Source organism: Urocitellus parryii, chromosome X (assembly GCF_045843805.1).
Source record: "Urocitellus parryii isolate mUroPar1 chromosome X, mUroPar1.hap1, whole genome shotgun sequence".
NCBI classification, from domain to species: Eukaryota; Metazoa; Chordata; class Mammalia; order Rodentia; family Sciuridae; genus Urocitellus; species Urocitellus parryii.
Window position 1 is genome coordinate 106421574 of NC_135547.1, and position 14549 is coordinate 106436122.

The 14549-nt window shown below is 33.1% G+C and overlaps 1 protein-coding gene across 3 annotated transcripts in view; it reads left to right on the top strand.

Moving 5' to 3' along the window:
- Dmd (dystrophin) overlaps nucleotides 1-14549 on the top strand; it is a 2014880-nt gene that overhangs the window by 1402779 nt on the left and 597552 nt on the right. For all 3 annotated transcript variants that reach the window (XM_077794046.1, XM_077794047.1, XM_077794048.1), the window contains one exon: nucleotides 9141-9258. In XM_077794046.1, coding sequence (XP_077650172.1) covers nucleotides 9141-9258 — 118 coding nt within the window. The remainder of the gene's footprint in view (nucleotides 1-9140; nucleotides 9259-14549) is intronic.

The window sequence follows — 14549 nt, forward strand, 5'->3', positions numbered from 1 at the left end:
TTATGAAATGACAAGTAAATCAATCCCATTAAGTTTCTTGCAACACAATAGCTTGAAAAGGACCATCTTAATCTCTTTTTTGAAAGGGAAGGGATTTATTTTAAAGATGACACACTAATAGTAGATTAGTTTGTCATTATACAGTTACAAGGTAGGAATCAAATTTGGTAGTCTTATGATATGTTTTTAAGCCCCTAGGAATATCAACAAATAACAAAACCATCATTACAGAAAAATAGAGAAATAAATTTTAGAGTTCTTTCTATTTTCTTTTGTGAGTTTGAATACTTTTAATAATTTCTTAAATGGCTGTCATACGTTTTATTTTTAAAGACACCCCAAAATATCAGTCATTTTTTATATTACCAAGGAATACTACATGAAGCAGAGACATGTGTTCTAGTAACTTCCACATCTTTCCGATTATAATTATCCATTTCTTGCTTCCCTTTAGTGTATCTAGTCATTTAGTCAGTCAACACTTCTTATTATGGATATCTGTTTACTCTATTTCCAGGAATGGTTCAAAAGCTGAGGAAGGTACCCCAACCAGAAAGAACATGATGTACAAAGTATGGGATTACTAAAAGCTTGCTCCTGTAACTTCAGTTTTTCCAGAATTCATTGCTTTCTATTTGTCCTTGTGACAAAATCCAAACATTCAAACTAATTTTTAAAAAGCTAATCATAGTACAATTATTATGTACCAATTGAATAAATAGAAAGTGAGCTATAAACTCTTCCACTCTGCCTATCTAAGTTTATTTCCCATTATTTCTGAAGAATCATAGACTCCAGGCAGCCCATTGAAACTTTATTTCATTTTTATGCCTTAGGTTATACTTTTTCTCCTCCTCATGTCCTATCCAAATTTCTCAAGGCTCAACTATAGGACCATCTCTTATATAAAGTCTTTCCTGAGAATTCTCACATGTGGTCATTCCTATAGCTGTTTCCTTTTAGTAGTTTTTAACACCATCATTATTCACTTTGGTATCTTTGCTGGATTCTATTTTATATCCACTTTAGCTTCTTGTTCTACCCTAGGAGGCCGAACAATATAGGTAGCAACAGTGGGATTGCTTGTCTGTTGCCAAGGTCCTTAAGTGGGTGGTACCAGTAGATCAGCAGGTGAAAGGACAGTGAGTTAAGGGGTGCTCCTGTCTTTCTGCTGACAGCTACAGTTGCTAGCAGGATGTCTTTTCCCTGTAGCTCCCATCCTAAGCTTTTTAAGACTTGGGGAGGAAAGACTTCCTGTCCCCATTTGAATAGGGCATTTGTTGAATGCAAGAACCCTGACTAACTTAGTATATAATCATTTCCTGAAGCCAGAATATTTTCTACCCCAAAAACATTTAGTTCATGATTGCTCTTTTCTTTCTTGTTTTTTTTTTTTTTGTGTGTGTGTGGGGGGGGGATGTGGTGACAGGGGATTAAACTCAGGGGCACTCAACCACTGAGCCACATCCCCAGCATTATTTTGTATTTTGTTTAGAGACAAGGTCTCACCTCAATTTTGATGAGTCTCACCATCCTCTTGCCTCAGCCTCTTGAGCTTCTGGGATTACAGGTGTGTACCTCTATACCTGGCATGATTCCTCTTTTCAGAATACATCCCCAGGAGCTAAACAAGAGACATTTAATTTGCATAATTTAATTCATGTGCAAATGTGTTCTTTTCCATCAACAATTAACCAGTGTTTGAGCCGAGATACTCAATTTTTAATTCTTTACAAACCTTAGAGTTTAGTTTAGGATCAGTATATAATTTGGAGATTACAGTGAAAAATAAAAATATAGGGCACTTATTAAGAAAATTATTTAAAATTTTCTTATGGCAACAGCAAAGCATTAAACCAATCATGAAACTCGTCTAATGCAGACACTTGTATAATTGCATAAGTTGCACACTCAAAAAACTTGATTGAGGTCTCTGCCTATCCAGGGAAATTCTCACACAGCGAAGTCACTATATTTTTGTCTTAACTTGCCCAAAAGATCCTTTTGCCATGTCTTCCAGCAAGCCTAGTGGTTGTTACATACAAAGGATTCTTGGTGATTTGTTTAAATATCCTAGATTTCTTGAGCTACATATGCATAATAGAACCCCACCATTATCATTTTACTACATCTAAATAATCTTCACTTACTCCAGTTAAATTCTGGGCTCATTGAAAATAATGGTTTGGCCCTTAAGAAAATTGGGGAAAGTTTCTAAATGGATGTAATTAAAAATACTAATGTACTTGAATTGAGTATTAAAATTTAACACATTGTTGAAACTTCAAATTAGTACAATCACTGTGGAAAGCACTATGGAGACCCTCAAAAAAACTAGGCATGGAACCATCATATGACCCAGCTATCCCCACTCCTTAGTATTTATCAGAACAACTCAAAATCAGCATAATGTGATACAGTCACATCAAAGTTTATAGTAGCACAATTGACAATAGCCAAGCTATAGAACCAGCCCAGATGTTCATAAGTAGATGAATGGATAAATAAAACATGATATATATATATATATATATATATATATATATATATATATATACTTTTGAGTTTTACTCAGCCATGAAGAAGAATGAAATCGTGGCATTTTTTGGTAAATGGAAGAAACTGGGAACATTATGCTATGTGAAATAAGCCAGACTCAGAAAGTCAAGGGTCAAAAGTTTTCTCTCATATGTGGAAGCTAAAGCAAAATAAGGGGAAAAATGACAGGTGATAAGATATCATAAAGATATAGGGAACATCAGTGGAAGAGAAGGGTATTGAGAGGGAGGGAGAAGGGACAGGAAAGGGGAGGAAATGTGTAATAAATTGAACAAAATGATATTATGTGCATGTATAAATATACCATAGTGAATTTTTGTCAAAATGAACCCAACAATAATGCATTAATCAAATAAATGAATAATTAAATAAATAAGTAAAAGGTCAACCCTCATAATTACCCTAGGTGCATGTATGATTGCACAAATGGTATTACCCTACTAACCAGAGAAGTCAAAAATTGTGCTCCATTTATGTACAATGAACCAAAGAACATTCTTCTGTCATGTATAACTGATTAGACTAAACAAACAAACAAACAAACAAATTAGCTTTCTAACCCTAAAAAATAAAGGTCAACACCTGGGATGTATGAGGAGACCTGTATCACTAATGTTCAATTGAAAATAACACTTTTAGGTGATAGTGTCATGAAATCATCTTGTGATATGGAACTAAAGAGTTGATGTGAGAGGCTTAGGGTGTAGAGAAGTAAAAGTAGGTGTGTTAGAGCCTGAGATTATATGTGCCGTGATAGGATAAAAGGGGGAAATATTTTATTAGTGGAAATATCTTTGTGAAAGGAAACAAAGAGAAAGCCAGGCAAGGTAAGAGAGCCAGTAGAAATAGATTTGAGTCTGATCTCAAATGAAGGGAAAAGGAAGAAGAGGTTGAGTGGAAATATGCTAGTGTTCTTTCCATTCTAAGGAAGATTCAACAAAGTTGTTTGGAAGTTATTGAACCAAAGTCAGGGAGGAGTCCCATGTCTCTCAAGAAAGGCTTTGCCTTGGTATCTCCACCACATTCAGACATTGGTGAGGAACAGTCTGTGTGGTAAGCTTGGTTTCAGTCCAGTGCAGTGATGGATTTCAACATATACCACCTGGGGTCCTCAGTCATTAGGTACCAGTAGAAAAAGGTTTTCATGTTATCTAGCAGATATTTAAAACCATTTTATATGATTTAGATAAACAGCTGAAGATAGTTTAATCTGGATTCCTCCAGAATACCCTCTTTGATCCCTAAAATTTGTTGGCTATTACTACCATATGCTTAGATAGCCCCTGTGGTTCCACTATTATAATACCCATCTGAGTTTATTATAAGTACTTGTTTACTGTTTTTCCTCACTATTAATTCATTTTCTCTTTGAGAAAAGAAGTTTTTGGTTTTTTTCTCCTGCATTGCCCTATCCCCTGTGCCTAGTTCAATGGTTAACATAACAGAAGCACTGAAAAATGCTTGCTGAAACTCAAATTGGGGGACATTCTACAAAATATCTGGTTTCTGTTATTCAAAAGTATCCATGTTATGAAGGTCAAAGAAAGGCAAATAAATATTTTAGATTAAAGAAGACTGAGGAGATGTGACAACTAAGTGTAGTGCATGAGCTTAGACCAGGAAATGAAAATGGAGCTATAAAGGCCATTAATGAGGTAATTGTCATACTCGGAGAAAAGTGTGTGGATAAGATTATAGTACAAAAGTAATGTTAAATTTCCTGATTTTGAACTTGAGCTGAGGTTATGTAAGAGAATGCCTTTGTTCTTGTGAAATAACTATGGAAGTACTTAAGGATAAAGGGTAATGAAATCTGCAAATCATTCTCAAATGCTTCAGAAAAAATATATATATACATAATAAATATACAGGTACTATACACAGAGACACTAAGAGAACTATGAGTGATAAGTAAAATGTGGTAAAGTTTAGCAATTGATGAATCTGGCTGAAGGGTACTTGGGAGTTCTTTTACCATGGTTGCAAGTCTTCTGTGAGTTTAAAATTCTATAAAACTAAAATTTTCTTTAAGAAAGTATTTCTTTAATGAATAAAATTCAAAAGGATAATCATTGTTAGAAGGGAAATATCTTCTAACCAATGGAAGTGCTTGTAGAACACTAGGAGAAAAATAGGGAAGTTATGCCAAATAGGAAAATAGCCAAGTCCACTTAAAATGTAAATGAGAAGTGAGGAAGCAGAGGGCAATAAAGACAACTTTGGATTTGGCCAATCTATTTGGAGTAGCAGCTAATGCAAGACTAGAAGCCAGAATGAAGGTGCTCAGTGAGGCAGTTAAAAGTTAGACAGATGATTAGCATCCTCAAAGGTAAAGCCCTTTCAGTTACTAGAAAGGCTACAATTTAGTACCCACCCGACTTCACTGCTTATTCTCTTTCCATATATAAAAGGGCTCTATAAACTATTTTACCCTGTAAATCTTGAATGTCAGTTTTTTTAAGTTGTAAATAAGAGATTTAACGTTATTACCTTGAAGCTTAATTCATGTTTATTTCCTGAAAAATAGCAACAGTTGACCATAGACTTGAGCTTTGAACTGTAACTGCATGAAGATTTGTCGATTTTTTGTGAAAAAATGGAAAAATATAACATGTTCGGTTCAAGTCTTAGACATATAAATAAATATTCAAGTCAGCATATAGAGTTTTCTATTTTAGTACTATTTATGAAAAATTTCATTTTAACAAATGCAATAATGAATCATAATTTTTTCTAAGAGCCTAAAATGACCTACTTATAGTATGTATGGTTTCACTGTTTAACTCCGTCTTTCATAAGATTGTTATTTATAACCACTTCTCTCAACCCTGGGGGGATTTAGTAGGATTAAAGACTTCTGATTCTCTTTGTATTTGAAGATTTTTTTTCTCTCCATCTTTGCCCAGCTAGTGGAATCCATGATGAATTCTCATCTCCAAGGGGTAAGCTTTTTTTAGTAAAGCCCAGTAGCTGGCTTATGATTCCTTAGAAATAGCATTGATTCCTTCCTTTTCCTGTATTTTGTTTCCTTCAAGAATGATAGAATCTATGTAGATGCAATAATCATGCTTAAGTACTGCTAAGCATGTAATGTCTTTAGTTTTGTTCATATAAGTTATTTGTGTACTAAATATCTGGGCTCATATCAAATAAATAAATAAGCACCTTTAGTCTTCTATTTGTTGAATATGACTAAAACTGGAATGAGGAAATTGAACAATAGAGGACCAGAGCTCATGTAAGGATGAATATTGGAATAGAAGCAATGTACTTAGTAGAAGCAATGTCACTTTGAGAGAGTGACATCTGGTAGAGATAGCTAACTGTGGACATAGAACAGATTTGTGTGGGGGATTGGTGCTAGTGATCAAACTTGGGCATTGCACATGTGAAGCAAGTGCTCTACCACTGACCTATCACCCTAGACCAAAATTTTGAAGATGAATATTTTGGGGATAAGTAAGTTTGAATAATGATTAGATCCAAAGTTTCTCTCACCTTTGCATAGCTCCATAGAATAAAGATGAAGGTCATTATGTTTTAGAAGTTGTGGAATTACAAAACTAAGATGTCAACTCAAATAAATTTTAATGGAAAATAAGTAGAATACAGTTAAAAGAAAACCAAATGAAAAGAAAGCTTTAACCATATGCTTGTGTTCTGTTCATTTGCAAGGTCTTTCAGTTACTGTTTTATAATACTGTTTTATAATATCTTAGGTGTATGCCATCTTCAAATCTTTCCCTTTATTTCTGGAAAGGAAATCAAAGGAGAAAATTTCCATTGTACTATACAGAGAAAACACTAAATAAAGAGTAAAAAAGTATATGATAAATTTCATAGCAAATAGATTAATATTTTACAGTTTGTTTTTGAAATGAATGTTCATGTATGTTGATCAATGAGTGGGGTGAAGATTGGCAATTTTGTTTAGAAATACTTTATAAATTCATAGTTGTATTTCAGTTGCAAATCTCCTTTTAAGGAGGCTGCTTCAAAGGATGTCATTAATAATCTTCTCAGGTGCTTATAAAGCATGTGTCTGTCAGCAGAATTAGAGAATCACCCAACTAGAGAACAGGTTTCACAATACCCTGAGACCTATTTTGTTCATTAGAGAGGAAAATGGCTTGTTTTAAGTCTAAATTGACATGCTTGCTAATTTCAGCAGTAAAAGCTGTTCATTGTGGTCAGGTTTAATTTAGAGTCTGGGAAGGTTCAGATTAAAGTTGATTGAGTTACTTTTACAACATACTTCTCAAATGAACTTTGAAATCCTAAAAGAAGAAAAATGTGTAGCAGACCTTGAGGAAAGTTTCTAAAAGTGGAAAGAAAGTAATAGTCTGGTTTTTTTTAGGGAGGAACTAATACTAAATCAAATAAAAATAACAATAAATATAATATTTATATAAAAGTTATCAAGTATTAAACACAGCTTTTCATTTAAACTGTATACCATACCCAATACATTTGTTCAGTGCAGCATACATAGCCCCTTTAATAGCACCTAACTCCTTAAAAATATATATCAGCATAACAGAATGAGTAAATGAATGATTTTATATATTCCAGTTGCTATGTATATTTAAGTCATTTATTACATTTAAGGTAGAGATTTGACTATCTGAGGTTTCTGGTTAAGTCTGTATTTTAAAAAAGCTCTATTAAATGTATTTAAACATTTATGATAGACACTTACAAAGCATTTTTTCAGCTTACTGTGTCACAGATGACCAGAAGTTAACATTCCAGACCCCAAAACATCTTCTTTCCTAAGATCTATATGCTACTATAAGCTCCCTACTTTAAAATTTGTTCAATACTCTCTAACTTACTTATGCTACTTACTTCAATAGCTATCTTTGGCAATTTGTTCCATATTTCAAACACACTTTTATGTAAAGAAACCATAAAACTTAGGAACCTGAAAATTGAATTTTTCTTTTGAGCAATCACAGATTACAAATGCAGAAAATTTGTTAAAAGTTAGCCCCTCCAATTTTTCAATACACAGAGAGAGAAATGCTCAAAATAGATGTATGATATTTGGATAGGATTTCCTCATTATTTTAATAATACCAAAAGCAATTGATCTTAAATCACAAAGCCTATCCCCCTACCTCTTCACAAAGGAAACACTATAGAATGATCAAATTTGGCCTTTTCAAAAACAAAATCCTTAGAAAAATCAGCAAAAGTCAAAGGGCATAATAGATGACTATTTCACAATTATTACTATTCACCACATTTTGTCTCTTCACTCCCATCACTCTAACATGGTAGTAGAAAGAACATCATATTTAAAATCTGACAGAATTTCTGGCATGGTTATTAGTATAGTTATTATGAGACTAAAAATTAGAAAGTATGGGTAAAACATCTATCACAGAATGAGTATAAACTACAAGTAAATATTAATTTTACTTTCCATAATTGAAATAAAACTTAGTTTTTAAATCAGAAGAAAGAGATATATAATTTTTAATATATTGGGAGAAATTTTGACCCTTTAGTACAGAGATACTCTTAGTCTGACAGAGTAGATGAACGTTTGAAAAAGAAGATGAATTTCTTAATAATTAGCATTGCTATCTGTAAATTCAAAAGTTGTTGACTTCATTCTATTATTTTTATTTAAAGCAGTATTAAATCAAAGTAATTTATGCTAGAGAAAAGTATACTAATATCTAGAGTCTGATGCTCTCCAAACTTGACTGATCATAAAAATACAGAATTTATTTAAAATGCCGATTTATCTGGGCATGCTGGTGCACACCTGTAATCTCGGGGGCTCAGGAGGCTGAGGCAGGAGGATTGCGAGTTCAAAGCCAGCCTCAGCAAAGGTGAGGCACTAAACAATTCAGTGAGACCCTATCTCTAAATAAAATACAAAATAGGGTTGGAGATATGGCTCAGTTGTCAAGTGCCTCTGAGTTCAATCCCCTATAACAACAACAATAACAACAAAAATCAGATTTTCAGTGATTTCCCCTACCAATTCATTAGTCCTGGGATGGAGCAAAGGCATTTGGGTGATTTTTTTTATAGACAGGCAACTTTGAGGAAAGACTGATTTAACTAATCTACTTCATCTCTTCATTTTACACGTGAGGAACATCAAGTACAAAGAAGTTGAATAAGTAATATCTCTTAAATCGTTTTTGTGCCTTTCTGTTTCTAAAATAAATATACACTTTATCTGTGATAGCACACAGAATGACGTTACAGGTATAAATAACTATCTTTTAAACACATTGTTATATTTCAGAATTATATTTCTTACATTGGCTTAAGTAAACTCATGTACTCTGAAATGTCTCCAGCTAAGCTCTTCAATAGTAAAGCAAATCTATAATCAAAGATTTTCACTTGAAATATTATTTGGGGTCTAAGAGTGAAATATATTTCTTGTTCAATTATTTTCTATGAAGCCTTAAACAGTAAAGATTTATATCCAATAACATCTTTTTGATTTCTAAAAGTGTTTTGGCTGGTTTGAAAATTGTACTTTTCTTTGTATTACATAAAAGGAAAGCATAATGCTGAAGAGCCCCAATATTAAATGATATTTGTTCTTTCAGGCAACACTGCAGGATTTGGAACAGAGGCGCCCACAGTTGGAAGAACTCATAACTGCTGCTCAGAATTTGAAAAACAAAACCAGCAATCAAGAAGCTAGAACAATTATTACTGATCGAAGTAAGTCTAAGCATGGGAAACTCAAGGCAAGATGGGTAAAAAGTTTGGATAACAATTTAGTTAAAATACTCCCATTACATTTATCAAAAATAGTGTGAAATATTTATAAATTGTAACTATGACACTGAAAAAGATTTTCAGTCCTTAATGTTAGCTTTCAATAACTGAATATAATTTCACTATACAGAAGAAATATAATTTTCATCAATTCAGGGCTTATATAGTTACAAGGCACAGTGTGCTGGACATGGTGAGCATAGTATGGCAGAACATTTGCTCCTTACTTGTCATATTTCTGGGCTGGCATCCATAGAGATAGTACTCTCTCCTTCATATTCTTGGTGGTTAGTCCAACCAACAAGTTGCTTCCTAGTTTTTCTGCTCCTTTGATGCCCCATTGTGTAATATCAAAAATCTTTGCATCATACTAGGGTGGGCAGGAAGTTTGGGAGACTATAAGGCCCATCTGCCTAGACATTGTGTGTGATGTCAGTAGTTGTTCATGGGACTGAGGAGAAAGAGGGAGGAATACAGGCAATTACTCTCCATCCAAGTGCCCATAGAGGCTCTTTACAGGGATGAGGACCTAGTCACCTCTGATATCTGTTCTGTAGAATCTTTCTGTGTTTTCTGCCTTTTCTTCACCTACCTTTCCTCCATGGGTACACACTGATAAGAATTATCTTTCTTTGCCTAAATATGTTGGGGAAGGGAAAATAGCAATTAGAATAAAAGGTTAGTATCTGAAAAATATTACTATTCATACTTGTACACAGTTTTGAAATTTTATTTCTACATTATTGCTGAAACAATGAATTTGGATATATACTAATATATCAGTTGAGTAACATTGGCCACCATAGCACATAAACTCCTGAATCTTGGTGACTTACTACACTGAAAATTTCCTTTTCATTCTGGTCCAATTCAAAGTAAGTAGCCCTCTGTAAAGTCATTCAGGGATCCAAACTCCTCCTGTCTTTTGTATCCGAACATCAGAAGCATTTGATGAGTAGGTGAGAAATAAGTATTACTCATGAGAATTTGTCACAAGCTAGGCCTAACAGTGTGTACATTAATTTTGTTTATATTATATTGGCTTAAACTTGTCAAAGGGCTGCACCTAACTTCAAAGGAAGTGGGGAAATAATATCCAATGTTAAGGTCAAGAATAAGAAAAAGATTTGGTAAGAAACTAGTCGATATCTTCTGCAATTAATTTGTACTAGGAAATATACACGTATGTCTTATGAATCTATATCAGTCATAGTTTGTTGTTTTTATATTCATCATGGCAAGAACAAAATTATCTTGTAATGACAAACATAAATTGCTGTTTAATTGATGTGTCAGTGTTCCTCCCCCAAACTCAAACCATGAGGGTTCTCCATGAGATTGCAACACACTGGCCCAAAAAAGTGAATTTACTCAGTAAAAGACTGAATTGCCATTGCATAGTTAAGTGATCTGGTTCTCACCTGAAAAATATGAAAATTTGATAAAGATGTTTATGTAAATATTAACATACTATATAGAAAGTTGTTTCTTAGCTTACTGATGAAAAACAACTTCTTTTTCCTAAGAGGAAAATAACACTAATACATTTTACAGTATCTGTCCAACATTGGCTAAACATTTTCCATTATCCCTTGGAATCTTGGTTTTTTAAAAAATATTACATTGACTTTTTCATGATGGAGATTAGAGTTGAGTTACCAGAGGGCAACATTGTATTACTCTATTAATATCTAGTGAATTGGATAATTCTCCTTTTTTAGGAATGATACCTTTATGAATATTTATAGTATAATATAAAGATCCTAATGCAAATGGTCCAAAAAAGCATTTTCTTAAAAAGCAAATGTCTGTTAAATATGGCACATTGCTTATTAAAGGCCTAAACCAGAATCTTAGTTCCAAATATTCCTGGAGTTGTTAATGCTGGTACTAAGATAATTCTGACAAGTTATGTTTATCTAAACAATGTTATTTCCAGCTCAGCTATGCTTCAGTTTATCTCTCAATTTGAAATCTATGAAATGGGATGGAAATTCAATACTCATAAAGTTTCAATGGTGTTCCAAATAGAATTTTTCTTAGTACAGATTTGATTTTCAGGGAAAGGGCAGAAATAAAATACTTGCTCATAAAATTGCATTTTCCCATTTGACAATTTTGATCTTACTTTTTTATTGCCCTGCAACTTCTAGAAATATCTGAAAAGGAATCAACTAAATAAAGAAAAAATATTTAATATGTGTATAATACTGTATTGATGTATTTTTCCCTCCTTGGTAAATCCCAGTTCATAACTTTGAGCAGTTTGGGAAATCTATACATAGTTATTACATTTTATCAAAAGAAAAGTTCAATAGAAAAGCAGTTCCTGTCTTCTAGCAATATCCATGCTAAACCTCAAATAATCAGGTCTACAAAATCCCAACCTGTTTTACTATGCAATACTATTTTCATGATATCTATTATTTTAGGTAATCATATTCATTTAAATCATATTATAATTTAAGTAAGATAATAAATTTCATTCTAAATGAGTTTACATTAAAAAATTCTCCATCCTGTTTTCTGATGTTCAAATCGCTCATTTTTCTTCAATTCTTGAATTGTCAACCATTCCTGGTTATTTTCTTCAGTAGAAGTTCTGGGTCAGGAGACTAAAAGAAGATAAAGGAAGAAGGACTTAAATTTGCTTTTTTTGGAGGTGTCTGAATAATGAAAAACTTTTATTTATGTCTATTAACACTGCAGAATATAATACCATTATACCTTGCAGAGCAGTGAAGAAGATATGGAAAAAATAACTACTCTGTTTCACAAATATTAGCAAATGTGGGTGGGTCCTCTGACATTTGCATTTGAGAGCTTTACTTTTATAGCTTATACCTCCCAAACCCTCACCACTACTACTTTAATGGTATATAGTAACAATACACACAGGTTTTGAGGGCAGATTGCCCAATCTAGATATTTGGCTTTGTAACCTTGAACAAATAACTAATCTCAGTAAACTGTTGTTGGTTTCTTTTTCTATAAAATAGTTATCACTTGTGTCTAACTCAAGGATTGAGAGAACTAGATGAGATAACATATGTAAAGCATTTAGATGAGAGCCATAATTAAAGTTCAATGAATGTTGGCTCTTGTTATTTGAATTATAATCTATGAGTGATTTGAATGCTTAGTGGGAATGTATTTAATGAGGTTATTTTTAGTAACTGGTTGATTATTTTACCACAAAAAAAGATTCAAAAGACCACAAGGAGAAGATTGCTTAGGAAAAGATGAAATAAGATATACAAATAGAATTAAACAAATATTTGGAAAAGCCTTTATTTGGGTAAGGAAATTCATGGAAATTATTGTATTTTCAATATTCTCTATAAATTTAGGAGGTAGATATTACTATTCCCATGTTGGAGTCTGAGAACTAAGGCCCAAAGAGCTTAAATAATTTGTTTAGGGTCTTAGCAAAATGACAAGTGAGGGCCTAGAATTCAAGCTCATATCAATATGATTTTAAGTCCTGAGGCATTTCAAATGGAAAAAAAAATGATTCATCAAAAAATGGGAAGGTATATTGATTTGATAACTTAAACATTAAGACTAAACTCAAGTTATTATAAGCTAAATACAAATTTTGTAGCTCCTATTTATATTTCTATTTTCTACATATTTCATTTATAAGATTATCTCTTACATGTGTAGTAGATATATATACTAGTGGACTCCAGTGACCTATTAGCTTTGTGACCTTGGCCTTAGTGTATTCACTTCTATATACCATGGTTCCCTCAACTGTCACATTAGGCTAATAATTGTACTTAATCTGCTAGGATGATTATAAAGGATAAATTATGTGATTTACAAATGTAAACATGTATCACATTCTAGATGCTCATTAAATGTACATATGTCATGGTGGGATTAATTTTATACACAGGAACTTGAGAGAGTAGATTATAAAAGGTGTACTATGCAGCCTTTTTATCAACTAAACTAGGGGAAGGTCTTCTAAAATGGAATGCCAACTCTAACTCAAGAGTTGTTTCTTTTGGAGTTATTTTTTCAGCTAAGGCATTTTCAAATGAGTCCAGAATTCTTTGAGAATTTTTGTGTTATTTTATTAATTTTAAGAAAAGGAAATAACATTGTATTGCTTAAAGAGTTGGTATATAAGGCTTCAGAAGGGGAAATGCTCTTCTGTATGAGTATAAAAATATTCTCACAGGATTTTTTAATTAACTGACAGTTTTATAGCAGCTTTGCTGCAACCAAATACATGAAATCCTTCATAGCAAAATAGAAAGACCATGTTGTTTTCCACATTTTTATGCAATCTATTGCTAATGAAATGCCAGCCAATATCTTCCTCTCAGGTATTGTCTATTAGATGTTTGCTTATTTTAGAAGAAGTGGAGTCAACCATGTAAATTTTCTTCTTTTGACATCTAGCACCTGCTGTCAACCTGTTATAGCTACAACAGCTCTTGAAATTTATATCCACCAGGATGCCTTTGGCAACCAAAGAGTTCAATTCTGTTCAACAAACATTAGAATGCTTCTTCTGTGCCAGTTAATATCAGAGGTGATGGAGGAGATACAGAGAGTAATAAGATTCAGCCTTTGTCTTTAAAGATTTCACAATCTAAGGTGGTTCAAGAAAGACAGTCTAAGCTAGGTACTTTGAATAGAGCAATATTAAATGTTGCTGAGAGAGAGAGAAGAAAAAGAGAGATTGTATCTGAATGAAGGGTTCCTGGTATGCTTCCAAGAGGAGGTTAAATTTGATCTGGTCACGAATAGGACTTTCAAAGCAGAAGGAAGCTGAAGAAAGGATATTTCAGGAAGAGATGATAGAATACATAATTAGACCCATGATAGCAGTGCTGTGGCAGATGAATTTATAGAGGTGGGAGAGAGAGAGAGAGATTGTGTGTGTGTGTGTGTGTGTGTGTGTGTGTGTGTGTAACAGAGAGACAAGAGAGGTGGAGAGAGGAGATATGGAAATAAATGGAATCAGTGAGACAAGTAAGGAGGCAAGAAAGACCAAGATGGAGTAGTGACATAAGAGTGAAAAGAAAGAACTGAAATTGAGATACATAGTAAAGCTAGAAAATATAGGATTTTCACATTGATTTGACCTGTGAAACTGAAGGTCAAAGAGAAGGCCTGCATCTAAGAGTTTGAGAATGAGTGCTGTGGAAGATAGTAATATCATAACCAGACATAGATTTAGGACAAGTAGTTAATATGGGAGTCAAGATAATGTAATG